The sequence below is a fragment of the Petromyzon marinus genome, chromosome 4 (assembly GCF_048934315.1).
Source record: "Petromyzon marinus isolate PM22_M1 ecotype Great Lakes invasive population chromosome 4, UKy_Petmar_22M1.pri1.0, whole genome shotgun sequence".
Lineage (NCBI taxonomy): Eukaryota > Metazoa > Chordata > Hyperoartia > Petromyzontiformes > Petromyzontidae > Petromyzon > Petromyzon marinus.
In genome coordinates, this window is record NC_133670.1 from 1,555,208 (window position 1) to 1,570,233 (window position 15,026).

Here is a 15,026-nt window from a genome sequence, read left to right on the forward strand (position 1 = left end):
GACGAACTCGTCCGTCTGAACGGGGCCCATAGCTATCCGTGGTACGGAAATTTGAGGGTAAGAATCCACCCATTTTTTCGCCATATAGCATTGTGATATATAACGACTTATGGTTGGTAGCTTAGCTGATTGGAGAATATAGAGTTTATTGATAACATGAAGGTAATTTATATTTTAGTTTTCATTGGTTCACTATATAGTACTGTGAATAGCTCAGATGTGTAGTCATTTCTGTGACCAGTCACTAGCAAATCACCCAGTTATTTCAATGCTAAATTCGCCTAGTTATTTCAATGCTAAATTCTCCTGTTTGATTTGTACTAAGTGCCTCGGTGAATGTGTATGCTCTGACTTCAACGTAGCTATTTCTGTAGCAGTTACAAGCGAATCACTCAGCCATTTCAATGCTAAATTCTATGCTAATCCCATTGTCAAGGGGTGCCTCTGCGGATGTGTATGCCTTAACTTAGCTATTTCAATGCTAAATTCTATGCTAATTCCTTTTAACAATGGGTGCCTCTGCGGATGTGTATGCTTTAACTTTTAACATAGCTATTTCTGTGACCAGTCACAAGCTAATCATTCAGCCATTTCAATGCTAAATTTTATGCTAATTCCTGTGTCAAGGCTCTTTGTTCCTCTCACACAGCTTAAAAGCCGTGATCTGAACGTGGCTCTCTCACTCCAGCGCTGTCCTACCAGATAGTCTCGCCCCCTTCACCTGATGAAGGCCGCTTGTGTTGTGGCCGAAACGTCGTGAGAATACTATTGTGTTATTTTATTTTATCAATTTATTATTTTATTCTCATTCTACGTGACTTTACCGAAAGAACCAAAGAAGATGAATCATTGCAGTCACGAAAGCTTTAAATCGAAATGTGTAATTAGAGTTTGGGGAAAAGAGACAATACGATAAAAGAAGCAGAAAGAGAAGTGGCTTGGGCTGCAGTTTGGTGGCTGAACCCCGCAAGGGTGTGAGGTGAACGAGTCTGTTAGATCAAGCCCTCAACATGCGCGGAGGAATAATTGAGTGAAGTTCAAAGGAAGAGTAACCATGGTAATAGCAAGAGGTGAGTGTTAAAGAGGTGACCGCATGCTGCTGCTCCACTGAATTCTGTCGGGTGCAGCAGTGAAGTCGGAGATGGGTGCTCCATCCCAGATGTGAGAGCAGCAGCAGCAGAATTCCAGCTGGGATTGAATGTGTGCTTTGTACAGCAGCAGTTTATAATTGTTCAGAGTTAACGAGGTGTTGGCATTGAACACAAAACGAGCTTCTTTAATACACCCTAAACCAGATTAGTAACACGGCCATTCCATGACAGATCACATAAGATGATTGTGCAAAGTAGAGAAATGGTTGTGCTTTGGATAATAATATCGTTGTTTAAATATGGTGGGAAGGGAAGTGAGGAATTGCCAGCCTTGTGTGGTATTATCATTCCCTGGGTTTTTTTTAGTTGAACCCGACCGGTTTATTTGTCACTCCAATCAAGAACTGCATTCAAGTCAGCGGTGATTTATCCTGAGACATCGGCACGTTGGGGCAGCCGTCTCTTGAAATGAGAGTGATGCACGCAGCTTACGGCCTTCTGTGAGTGTGAGATTAGAAGTATTTCGCAGCGAGAAACAATAATGCTGGAAAAAAAACTGTCTTGTGAATAACCAGAGCTAATGGTGAAAATATCTTGATTCATAATATAATTTTTTGGGTTAGGACATGGAATGATTTGCCAGATCTGTGTTGTTAAAACCCTGAAGCACCCAACACAGCCAAACAAAGTAAACCGTCGCGTGGTGTACAAGCATTTAATGATGTGCCAAATATTATTGTTTTGTTTCAACGGTGAATTGATGAACAATTATATTCTTTGGGTCTTTCGGTTAAGCCATGTAGATAGAAAAAATAATAGCAATATCACGACGTTTCGATCGCAACACAAGAAGTCGTCTTTAGGTGAAAAAAGAGGGGGAAATCTTCCGAGGCAGGCTGTTTATGAAGGTTTAGAGATGGGCGGGGCAGCTAATGTTAATGTAGGAGAGGTCTCCGTACCCTGCAGTAGGTCTACACCAATCAAAGAGCTGTTTACAAATGGTTTAGAGAAGGTGGGGCAGCTAATGCCAATGTGGGGGAGGTACTACGGAGCTGTGGGGGGTGGCGATTGTATTGTGAGTGATTAGCATGTCAATGTAAGAATTTGAAGCTCATCGAGAGCTCGGACAGTGCAGTGGCCACATGGAGGTGGAAAAGAATGGCAAGCCGCCATTTACTAACACACCTAACAGTGGCTGTGTTAGTGAATGTGGTTGTGGGGGGTGGCCATTGTATTGTGAGAGATTAGCATGTCAATGTAAGACAGCGCAGTGGCCATATGGAGGTGGAAAAGAATGGCAAGCCGCCATTTACTAACACAGCTAACGGTTCTAGATTTGAAGCTTTCGTGACTGCAAGGATCCATACTTTTTGGTTCTATTCGGTAAAGTCACGTCGGTAAAAAATAAAATAACAAAAATCATGACGTTTCGGCCACAACACAAGTGGCCTTCATCAGGTGAAGGGACCGGACTGTCTAGAGGACAGCGTTGGAGTGAAGACAGCCAAGCCCAGGGCGCGTCCTTAAAGCTGTGTGGGAGGAAACAAAAAACGCCTTGACAAAGGAATTAGCATAACATGATGTACTGGACCGGCACGGTGGGGTGGGGAGTTTACATAATGTTGGTGTGAAGGGACATAAGCTGCTGTGAAAGTTTCTAAAATCGGCCAATCAAATGCTAATTTTTATGCTAATTTCTTAGTCAGGACACCTTGTTTGCTCGCACACAGTTTAAAGGTCCGCGGTCTGAGCGTGGTTGTGTTTCGCTAAATTCTCCTGTTTGATTTGTACTAGGTGCCTCGGTGAATGTATATGCTCTGACTTTAACATAGCTATTTCTGTGACCAGTTACAAACTAATCACTCAGCTATTTCAATGCTAAATTCTATGCTAATTCCTTTGTCAAGGGGTGCCTCTGTGGATGTGTATACTTTAACTTAGCTATTTCAATGAGCCATTTCAATGCTAAATTATATGCTAATTCCTTTGTCAAGGCGCTTTGTTTCTTCTCACACAGCTTAAAGGTCGTGATCTGATCACTCCAGCGCTGTCCTCCAGACAGTCTCGTCCCTTCACCTGATGAAGGCCGCTTGTGTTGTGGCCGAAACGTCGTGATTTTTCTCTTCTTTGGTTCTTTCGGTAAAGTCACGTAGAATGAGAATAAAATAATAAATTCATAAAATACAATAACACAATAATATTCTCACGACGTTTCGGCCACAACAGAAGCGGCCTTCATCATGTTGTGGCCGAAACGTCGTAAGAATATTATTGTGTTATTGTATTTTATCAATTTATTATTTTATTCTCATTCTACGTGACTTTACCGAAAGAACCAAAGAAGATGAATCCTTGCAGTCACGAAAGCTTTAAGTCGTGAATTTTGTTATTTTATTTTTTACCTATGTGACTTTACCCAATAGAACCAAAGAGTATGGATCCTAGCAGTCACGAAAGCTTTAAATGTAGAATGGAGTATCAATCTTTTCTCGAATTCCCAACTCCACTGCATCCCAACACTATGCAGCAAAAGACAGTGAGGCAGTATTTGCTGTGAGGCATTCTCAATGTTCTGTTCACGTTTTTTTTTTTAAATCTGTAATTGTGGAATGCTTTGATGCTGTCTGTGGGCCGAGTCGCACCTCCGATTAGTACGGTTGGCTACGTACGGTGCGAAAGAAGTTCTACATACATATGTAAGGACAGTACGGGGCCTAATGGCCATAAATAAGGATTGCAGCTGAGGACAAGCAGGGTCAAGTGAGGTAACTGGGTGAGGAGTCACCGCGGGAGGGGTGGAACCCACGAGGTGTTAGTGAGGCTAAGAAATCTCTGACAGGAGAGAGTTCGGGAAAAGGGGTGTGGCCATGCCGAGGGGAGATAAAAAGGCAGCACGGAGTGGGGCTCGAAGCTGCCGCGGGGAGTCTGAGTCCCGACTGTAGTCGCTGTCATCGCTGTGGATCACCCTCATCGTCTTGGAAGGTTAGCGAAGGAAATTATATATCTACGCCATGGCTACTACATTGACGGCTCCTATATAATCAGTCAGCTATGTAGTGAACGTCATGTAGCAGCTACATAGTCACCCAGTTGTAACATAGTCAACCTGCGTCCATCTGATACACACGTCGGGTGGACTGTATTGTATAATGGATATATATATAAAACTTAAGAAGACAGCGTCTCTGAGTGCTACATTACACATACGTACGAGTAACCCTTGAAAAAAGTGCATCTTAGCTCAATGGGCTTTACTCGGAAAATAAACGCCTGATTCTAATATGTTTGCATGGCACTTGCTCAAGAGCATGTTGGAAAAAATAACATTCTTCATTGGTGACAATACAATCTCTACCGTATTTTAACACGTTGAAAGGACTGCTTGCAAAAGTTAATTGTGTATGCGTGTGTGTATGCAGGAAATGGAGGCAGGGATAAGGCTTGCGATGCTGGGATGCTTTGTGTTGGCTTCTCTCATGTCATCTGCTCAGTCCCAAATGTTACATGGTGAGGTCATCCATCACTGTATTTCCCTACAGCTTGCATCAATAGATTTTTTCATGGCAACATAATTAATGCCATTATTTTGTACTGTACTTTCAAAAGCAAATATTCTGTTCTACCACATTCATATTTCAAATGCTGCAACTTATCTTTTGTCATTTGATTAAATATTGTTTATTTTATTTCGTTAATAAGGCATGAAGTATTAATAACAAAAATATGTGTGTGTTTAACTTCCATTTTGTATCTCACGTAGAGCAAAACTTCTGAAAAATAATGAGAAAGACCTTTTGTAGATTTGCTCATGGCCCCATTCTCATAGCACAGTTTCCTCAAGAAGGTGCTGGCCTATTTCATATACACAGCCTGCAGTATTCTTAGCTCTTTCGGTAAAGTCACGTTGAAGGGAAACAATAGAATAATAAAATATATAAAACAATAAAAATTCTCACGACGTTTCGACCATAACACAAACGGTCGTCATCAGGTGTGTCGGTTTGCATAATGCATAATGCAAACCGACACACATGACTTTACCGAAAGAGCTAAGAATATGAATTACTGCAGTCACGAAAGCTTTAAATCAAAATTTTACAGCCTGCAGTAGTTTCTCAGTAGGGGGCGATGTTGCTGTGTGTAATTCCAATTGGGTCATTTGCAGATTAGTTTTCAAACTTGGCAAATTTGGACTGTGACACCGGACAAAGCGACCAACTCTCTTCGAATTACATCACAGGAAACATCGCCTTCTCAGATTTTTTCTAAATGTGTCCCATTACAGACCTTTCATTGATTGATTGAAGCAGACGGTGCGTAGTATTTTAGAGTTAATACACCAGCAGTAACGGCCACACGGGGGCCCGATGGGTGGATCCTGTTACCCACGTTCATCCGTGCATTTTCCTGGACTCCTTCAGCTGAAGTGCGAATAAACATAGATCGTAGGACAAATTCGCCGCCACTTCTGGGCACCTCTTACCCACGTGGAGGCTTGTGTTGGGGATACCGCATCCGGGTGACTCTTCTGGGAGAAAGTCTCTGATAATAGGAGCACTTTGCAGACACTTTGTGGGTCACTTTTTCCTATCCACAAGAGTGCTACGATAACAGGAAGACTCCAGCATACAGGTGATAAGAATGTGCGTGGCTCTCTTAGGGCGAATGGGCGGTACGAAGCGTGGATAGTAGGTAGTCGAAGTAGAGGATTTTTACTGATTATACATTGTTTATGAGAATCATAGAAAACCAAAGATTGGGGATTCTAGACACAGACCCAGCGTTTTGGCAATGGGAATGGCCATAGCAGCAGCAGCGCTGCACAACGCCGCACATGGCCTTGTCAGGGAGTGCGCGCAGTTTACATCGTCATTTAATCCACAATAATGCACTTCATTCAGCTCCAGTTGTCTTAACGTTTTTCAGATTATGTATGATGTGCCGCTTCCCGCGTCAAATGATGAGAGTTTTTGTAACTTGGACATCACCTTCAATTCCAGTAGCACAGTACTGTATATGTACTGTATATTAACCTAACACTTTGGTGACATTGTTTCGTTGCAGGATGCTTGAACGTAGAAGCTGACCTTGTCTTCCTGGTCGATGGTTCCTGGAGCATTGGAAGAACAAATTTCGAGGAGATCCGAAACTTCTTGCTGGCCATTGTGAGAGGCCTGGACGTCAGGCCCGAGAAGGTGCGGGTGGGCCTCGTCCAGTTCAGCTCCGAGCCGCGCACCGAGTTCCAGCTCAACAGCTTCTCATCCCAAGACGCCGTACTGGACGCCATCGCCAAGCTGCAGTACCAAGGGGGTGCCACCCGCATGGGCATGGCGCTCGACTTTCTGATATCCAACCATTTTGTAAATTCGGCAGGCGGCCGAGAAGGAAGTGTGAAACAGGTCATCGTTTTGATCACAGATGGAACCTCTCAGGTAAGACGGTTCGGAAAACTGAAACAGCTTAACGTATATTTGTGAAGGAACTTTTTGTTTTATTTAGTTGTTGCATGATAAAGCGCTCGTGAGTGGCCTTGAGATTAGGTTTATTGGAATTGCACCTTCTTATGGCTGGGGATGGTCTATCCATACGATGCTCCGATGAAGTGTTTCTCGTTTGAATGACCCTGAAGAGGCTGACTTGAAACTTGACCGGGATTTGAACTTGAGTAAAACACTCTACCCACAGTTTTCTACGGCTGTAAAATATCACGTAGCAATAATAATGTATTGATCTTAAGGCAGTAGGGTGGCGCAGAGGTAAAACTTGCGCCTCACAGCAAGAAGGGCCTGGGTTCTAACCACGATTTAGGCACCTGTATGTGTGGGATTTTGCATGTTCTCCTTTCACGGTTCTGCAAAGGTTTCCTCCCGGGTTCTATGATTTCCTTACCAAAAGCAAAAAGAAACACGTAAATGGTCTTGACAAAAACATGCCAATGTTGAACATGTACCTGCAAAATAATCGAGTTGGGATTACTTATAGCAGCAACATCACAACGTCGCTTCCTACTGCGAAACAGAGTCTGAAACAAGCGCGATAATAACAACGGTTGACCGTCTGACTTTGAATTGACGACCTCGGCTTGCCAGTTCAGTATATTGCCATGATAGCCTCCTGGACCATGCAACCATCCAAATTCAATATAGTTTGCTCCCATTGACATTTCATATGCTCAGCATGCTTTGAGACGTAGCATATACAATCAAAACAACAATTGGCATTTTTAAAAAAGTAACCTGTCATTAAATTTCAGCTGCTGATGCTCCATATATATACAGGTTGTTCTCCTATAACGTGGCGGTTGTAGTTGCGTTCCCGAAGAACACTGCATTGTGGTAAAATCGCATTTAAAATAAACTAGCGGGAAGTACCCGGAGTTGTCTGGGTCTTAAAATATTTCAAAACTACTCTTAAAAATCTAACAGCAGTGCGTACTGACTGTGGTGGTACCTGCTATGATTAAAGCAGTGCATACTGTGGTGGTACCTGATTTCACTGCAGCAGTGCATGCTGATTCTATAGCAGTATTTATCCACTGTATAGCACAAAGAACTCACCTGACAGAGTGGTGTGGTGAGGCCTAGTCCCGTGCAGAGCCTCCGGCCTCGCCTAGTTTGTCCAGCCGGCCGAGGTGGCACCTTGGCAGGCTGGGGCTGGGCTGCTACACCTGACCCCCTCCCCCCCCCCCCCCCCAGCCACGATCTCCCCGGCCGCTCTGCAGTAATATCTACGGTCTATAGTGGTAGCACCTAGCGACTGTATAGTAGTAATAACTGCACGCATCGGGGTGGGGGGTACATCACACAGTGAAGAATTAATGTCAGCGTTTAGTGTATTCTTATAGCATTTTTTACGCGAAAGAAAATGTCCCCCTCCCTCCCGCCAAAGGCGCGTGAGTTGGTATGGGCATGCACGCGTCATAAATAAATAAAAGGGAAGCGCATAAAAATCGCACTAAATCGCTAATTTTACTCATTTAAAGTTGACGGATGTGAAAAAGGAATAGCGCTTGCTCACCGTGGGGCTTACGGCGTGGTACCTGTCTATTTCTTTTTTACTTAAACCCCACTGTTGGAGAGGCAAATCGATCGCAAGCGCGGGAACACACACAAACCCACAAACAGATATTTTTTGGCTTTTACATATACAGATAATATACAGGGTGTTTGAAAAAAAATGGACCCGATTTGAAATTGCTATATCTCTGCAACCACGAACCACCCATGAATTAAACTCTTACCACTTGAAAGGATGGGGCATAGAGTTTGAAATGATTACTGCTAGATGCCTCTCCCAGCGCACAAACAGCCCGTAGCCTCAGCCATTAGCAAGACACACTGCCTCAATATTGGATAGCTAGCACGGGATCCTAAGACCCCCAGACATCACACCCTGCGACTTTTTCTTGTGGGGATACGTCAAAGACCGTGGTGTTTTTGTGCCACCATTAGCGACTAATCTGGATGACCTCAAAAACAGAATCACGGCAGCGGTGACTTCAGTGGAAGAAGACACTTTGAGAGGCGTTTGGGACGAATTCAACTATCGTCTCGATGTTGTCCGTACAGCAGGTGGAGGGCACATCGAGCATTTATAAAATCATTAGTAAAACGTGATAAATCATTAAACCATTTGTAACTTTTTGTGTAATAGTAACATGTTGCCATCGTGAAATATACTGCTTTGAAATTGGGTCCATCATTTTCAAACACCCTGTATAATACTTTTTTCGGTAAAGTCACGTAGGTGAAAATAAAGTAAAAATGAAAAACTAAATTAAATCACGACGTTTCAGAGGCAACACAGGTGAAACTGTTACAGCCAAAATCACTGTAGTAAGTGGAGAGAGCTAATAGAGATACGCGATTATATAGGGTAAGAGGGGGGGAGGAGCCAATGGGGACCGCAGGGTAGGGGGGGGGGCGCCATGTGGAGTCGGGGGGGGGGGGGATACACTGAGATAAGCCGGCGTGTGAACATGGGGGCGGAAGTTAAGCTGATAAATAAGAACGCTAAGTTCAGTCGATTGATAACATTTACTATGCAGGAGAGGGTGGGGGGGGGGGGGGGGGGGTGAGGATTGGGGTGCGGAGAATACGGGGGCGGAAGTTGAGCTGATTAATAGGAATGCTAAGTTAAGCTGATTGATAACATATATTTATTATGCAGGAGAGGGGGGAGGGTGAGTATTGGGGCACGGAGATTAGAGAGGCTTCGGGGGCACCATGTGGAGTCGGGGGGGGGGGGGGGGCGGTAAGCTGCATGTACCACGGAGGGGGGGGGGGAGAGTGAGATGGGGGACAATTTTGCACGATTAAAAACACTGTACGTCAAATTTCCTCGTGATGGTAGAGTGCAAAGCTGGGAGTAAAAGACTGGAAATATGGATATGAATATAAACTATAAGGCAGCCAACATTTAACTTGGTTGATGACATCCTTCCAATGATTGCTCAATTTGAATCCATCCTCTCAGTTGAAGTTATGTCTATGTTTGTATATCTGGATGGCTTCATGGACAAATCTTTGGTAGTATCCAGATGGCTTACAGAGTACCTTGGTATATCAATATCATGAGAACCTACCGCGTTGTAACAATGGTCAGCTACGGCAGAATAATTCGTCCTACCGTGTTTCAAATCTGACTTGTGCTCACGAATGCGGTCAGATACATGTCGTTTCGTTTCCCCGATATAACAATCACCACAAATGCAACTCAGTTTGTAGACACCAGGGTACTGTAAGTCAGGAATGACATCTTTTACGGATGGGATCAGATCACGGATTTTGTGTACTGTACTGAATTGGACCTGGATATTGTGTTTGTTTAGAATTTTGAAAATCCTTTTGGTAACGCCTGCTATGTATGGCAACATTAAGGTTTTGATCGGAGTCTCAGGGGGTTCATATTATTGGTTCTTTCGGTAAAGTCATGGAGAAGGGAAACAATAAAATAATAAATAAATACAAATCTCAGGGGGTTGTTTCTCCACGGTAGGAGAAACAGCTTTGCGGATAGTACGGTCCGAGTATCCATTCATCTTAACGGCCAGGTGTACATGTTCTAATTCACTGGCCAGGTGGTGTTGGTCAGAGATGCAGTGGGCCCTATGGTGTAGTGTTTTGATGAGGAAATTATTTTGTGCCGGATGGTGGTGGGAATAAGGCTTCAGATAGGAACTGTGTGGGTGGCCTTCCTGTAGACAGAATGTCCCAAAGAGCCATTGGACCTCCTCTCAAACAGAGCATCTAAGAATGGTAGCTTGCCATCCTTCTCCACTTCCATGGTGAATTTGATGTATGGATGTATGGAGTTAATGTGGTCGAGAAATTTGTTCAATGCTGGTAGGCCATGTGGCCAAATGACGAAAGTGTCATCCACATATATCTTCCATAGGAAAGGACACAAGGTGGATGTCTGGATGGCGTCTGTTTAAAATTTCTCCATGAAAACATTGGCTATCACTGGTGACAAGGGGGAACCCATAGGAGTACCCTCATTTTGTTTGTAGAAGGTACCATTCCAGGTGAAGTACGTGTTGGTGAGGCAGTGCCTAACCAGCGCAGGGACATCAGAGTTCAGTCCATGTTGGACTAAGTCTTCAATTATTGTTATGGTGTGAGGCCCTGGAACCTTGGTGAATAGAGAAACCACTTCAAACCTAAGAATATGAATTACTGCAGTCACGAAAGCTTTAAATCACTTCAAACCTGACGAGGACATCATCAGGAGACAGTGAAATGTCCTTAACTAGAGAGACCAAGTGAGTTGAATTAAGTACTGCTGAATTGGTCTTGCCAGTAAAGGGAAGCAGAGTATCCGATAGAAAACGGGCTAGTTTGTAGGTAGGTGAGTTGATTGTGGACACGATGGGCCGTAGTGGGGTACCTTCTTTATGGATCTTGGGAAGACCATAGAATCTGGGTGGTCTAGCAGCTGAGGATTTTACGGAGAGCCGCTTGACTGGTTTGATTAGGGAAGTCGAACTGGTAATGATCTTGTTGGTTTTAGCAGTAAGGCTGTTAGTCGGATCTCTATTCATTTTGGAGTAGCTGCCATCATTGAGTAGGTCCTGGATTTTGTTGTTGTATGTGGTTTTATCCATGATGACAGTGGCATTGCCCTTGTCGGCCGAGAGGATGACTATGTCATCCCTCTTTTTTAAATTTGCGAGTTTTTGTTGATGTTGCTAATGGGTTTCTTAGCATTTTTGAGGATAGTGGCTATTTCAGCTCTAGCAACGTCCATTGGGATGTGTTCTAAGCCTTTGAGGGCTACATCGACCCGGGAGATTATATCCTCCACTGGGATATGTTTAGGGGTAACTGCGAAATTCAGCCCTTCAGCTAGTACCGTTTTTAGATTGTCAGAAATTGGGATGTTACCCTGATTAGTAACAATCTTGTTGACATTTAACTTTGTAATGTGTGGCTCTGGCTTCTTCTTTGATAGGAGGTTGAATTTAGCGATCAGGTTAGCTTTACATTTGGTTGACAATGAATTAGCAGAGGAGGCTGTCATGTTGTCAACACGGTCCCAATCAGAAGGGGAAATTTTTTGTGTTAACATTAAATGTGATTGTAAAATAATCTTGTCTACATTATCGAGTTCAAATCGGAGCAATCTTATTTTCTCTGAGATTAGTGATAGGCTAGCTTTAAACAAAATCCATTTAGCGTTCGGTGAATACACAGCAGCAGATGTGAGTGTGAAAGCGATGGGTATTACCTTATTGTCGCGGCATCTCTTGAGGAAGGTTAGCGTCTCGATAAGCCCGTGACTTCTTGCCTCGTTGTCTGTTAAAAAACTCTAACAGGTAAGTGGAAATCCTCCCCGTCGAGGTTATTAATTCTAGATTTGAAGTGTTCGTGACTGCAAGGATCCATACTCTTTGTTTTTTTGGTAAAGTCACGAAGGTGAAAATAAAATATAAATGAAAAACAACTAAATTAAATCACGACGTTTCGGAGGCAACACAAGCTTCCGTCTTCAGGTGGAACTGTTACAGCCAAAATCACTGAAGTAAGTGAATAGAGCTAAATATAGATACGCGATTATATAGGGTACTAGTGATAAGTACCCGGCGTTGCCTGGGCGAAAAACGCAGATACACACGTGGATTTACACACAGACATCAATCCACACACATAGAAACACATCGACTTAGATGCACACACACACATATGGACTCACACAGACAGACATTGACTTTAGAGACACACACATGGAGTTACACACAGCAACAACAACAACAACAACCGCCATTCGCCACTAAGTGGCGGTGACGTCACCACGACGCTTGTGCCAGGCTATGTGCACCTTGAGGCCACGTGAAGTGTTGAACGCCCGCTGGCAGGAGGTCACGGGGCAGACCTAAGTGCCACGGGTCGACTGACTGAGATGACTGAGATGACTGGCTGATGCACCACCTGTGCCCCCTACTGTGCCAACCTGCTGTGCTTTAGGCACCCGGCACTCCGCTCGTTGTTGTGAGCGTTGCTCCTCCGCCCTCTGTTGTTGTTGGAGGGCGACTGCCTCCAACTGCCCAGTAGCGTCCTTCACGAGCCTCCTCCACAAAGGCCGATCTTGACACCGCTGGTACCAGTCATCGGCAAGTCCACTCAGCTCCACGTCCTCCTGTACCACATCACTCCATCTCTTCTCTAGCCCATGCCGCGCCCGTTTACCCCCCTTGATCCGGCCGAACAAAAGCTGTTTAGGCATGTGGTGGCTAGGGGCATGCGGGCTACATGACCCATCCAACACAACCTTGCCTGCCGGAGGAGCTCACCGATGGGACCTTGTCCAGATCTTTCAAGGATTTCTGAGCTCCTCACACAATCCAGTCTGGTTAAACCCAGGATGGATCGTAGGCAGGCTAGCCTAAATGTTTCTAACTGGCGAAGATGTTCCATTAGGGGGGTCCACGTTTTGCAAGCATAGAGAAGGGGGGGAATGACCGTGGCCAGGAAGACCTGAAGCTTAGTGCGGAGTGACAGACCAGGTAGCTTCCACACAGCGTTACGCAACCGATGAAAATATATTGCCGCTCGACTGATTCGGAGTGAGACCTCTGCTGTTAAACTGGAGCCGGTCATAAGCACACTGCCCAGGTATGGGAAACTCTCCACTCTCTCCACAACTGCCCCATCACCGATTGGGAGTTGTGGGGGTGGAGTGTCCGATGGTACAATATACCAGGGCAGGTGCTTAGTTTTGGTGGAACTATTGAAGGCTTCATGAACTACGTGGTCAAAATAGATGTTAAATAATGTGGGAGCCAGAGGACATCCCTGTCCCACCCCAAGGTGTACAGGGAATGGCTCTGACTCCTGGCCACGTAGTTTTACCTGGGCCCGCTCACCATTATGAAGGTCCTTAATGATCGTGAGCAAAGGATCAGGGACTCCGAAAGCACAAAGAACAACCCAGAGCCCAGGCCTACTGATGGTATCATAGGCCTTGACCAGGTCAATAAAGCAGAGATGTATGTCTTGTTGGAATTATCTATACCTCTGCTGTAGCAAACGGACAGAAAATATGGCATCTGTGCAGGACCGCCCTTTCCTGAAACCGCATTGGGGCTCCGCAAGCCTCTCTTCAGCATGCCTAGCAAGGCGATGTTGAATATTCCTTGCCAGGACCTTTCCCGGTACACTGAGGAGTGAGATGCCCCTGTAGTTGTTACAGTCTGTGCGGTCCCCCTTCTTAAAGAGGGTCCCCCTTCTTAAAGAGGGGGACCACCAGGGCATCCTTCCAATCCTGCGGAACCCGTCCAGTGGTCCAGACTGTTGTTATGATGTCATATAGGGCAGTCTGTGCACAAACGCCACCCTCCCTCAGCATTTCGCTTGGGAGATCATCTCTGCCCGGTGCCTTTCCTGGTAACAGACTCCGGATCGCCTTCAGTACTTCCTCAACAGATGGCACCTCAGCCAGCCACTCACAGGGGGAGACTTCTTCTAATATTTGAAGCACCGCAGCCTCAGCAGGGTCATCCCCACTTTGTGCCACGATGTTTTCCTGGCTGAGGGATTTCCCCTCTCCTAGGACCTCACAGAAATGCTCAGCAAATCTGCAAACCTGTTCCTGGGGGTCGGAGATTGGATCACCGTTTTTTCCCCTAATGATGGTAATAGGTGTGGTGCTGCAGGTTACTTTTTTGATGTAGTTAAATAGGGATTTGTAATCGCGGGCCACTGAGCCAGACTCCATCTCCTCAGCAACCCGCGACCACCACCCATCCTTGCAGCGCCTCACGGCTTTCTGAACCTCCGAGCGAAAGCTGCGGTAAGCCTCCTCATTCTCTGATTTGGGATGCTATAGCAGATGAGAGTGGGCGTGTCACTTTTTATCAACTATCCTGAACACATATTCTTGGTTCTTTCGGGAAAGTCACGTAGAAGGGAAACAATAAAAATCTAAAACAATTAAATTCTCACGACGTTTTGACAATCATCATCAGGTGTGAAAACCACAGCAAAAAAATTTGAAATTTTCTTGCTGTGCTCTTTGTTTTTTTCGGTAAAGTCACGTAGAAATTATAAAAAATAAAATTAGATAATAGCATACGACGTTTCGATTGCAACACAAGCAATCATCATCAGGTACAGAAGAGCTAAATTTAAGAGAGAGAGGAAACACATAACCGCAGATATATACAGTCCTTAAGTAGAGGGAATTAACACAGACACACCAGGGGATACAGAGATAGACGGAGCACACTAAATCAAACAGGGTTTAGCAAAATTTGGAAACTATATAAAGCAACACAGACGGTCGGTTAAAACACAATTAACGCATGGTCTGCTAGATTACGCTATTTCAAAGATTGCTGAATTGTAAGTTAAGTGTGCAATTTAAGAAAGTGATAGAGCACAGACCGTAAAGGGGAGAGACAGGCATACAGCGAAAAAGTAAAGCCGCATCTCTGTG

The 15,026-nt window shown here is 44.7% G+C and overlaps 1 protein-coding gene across 1 annotated transcript in view; it reads left to right on the top strand.

Moving 5' to 3' along the window:
* Window positions 1–3,992: 3,992 nt before the first annotated feature.
* Window positions 3,993–15,026, top strand: part of LOC116938842 (collagen alpha-3(VI) chain-like) — a 114,715-nt gene continuing 103,681 nt past the window's right edge. Inside the window, exons 1-3 of the mRNA XM_076054492.1 lie at window positions 3,993–4,073; window positions 4,511–4,598; window positions 6,156–6,523. Coding sequence (XP_075910607.1) covers window positions 4,514–4,598; window positions 6,156–6,523 — 453 coding nt within the window. The 5' untranslated portion in view covers window positions 3,993–4,073; window positions 4,511–4,513. The remainder of the gene's footprint in view (window positions 4,074–4,510; window positions 4,599–6,155; window positions 6,524–15,026) is intronic.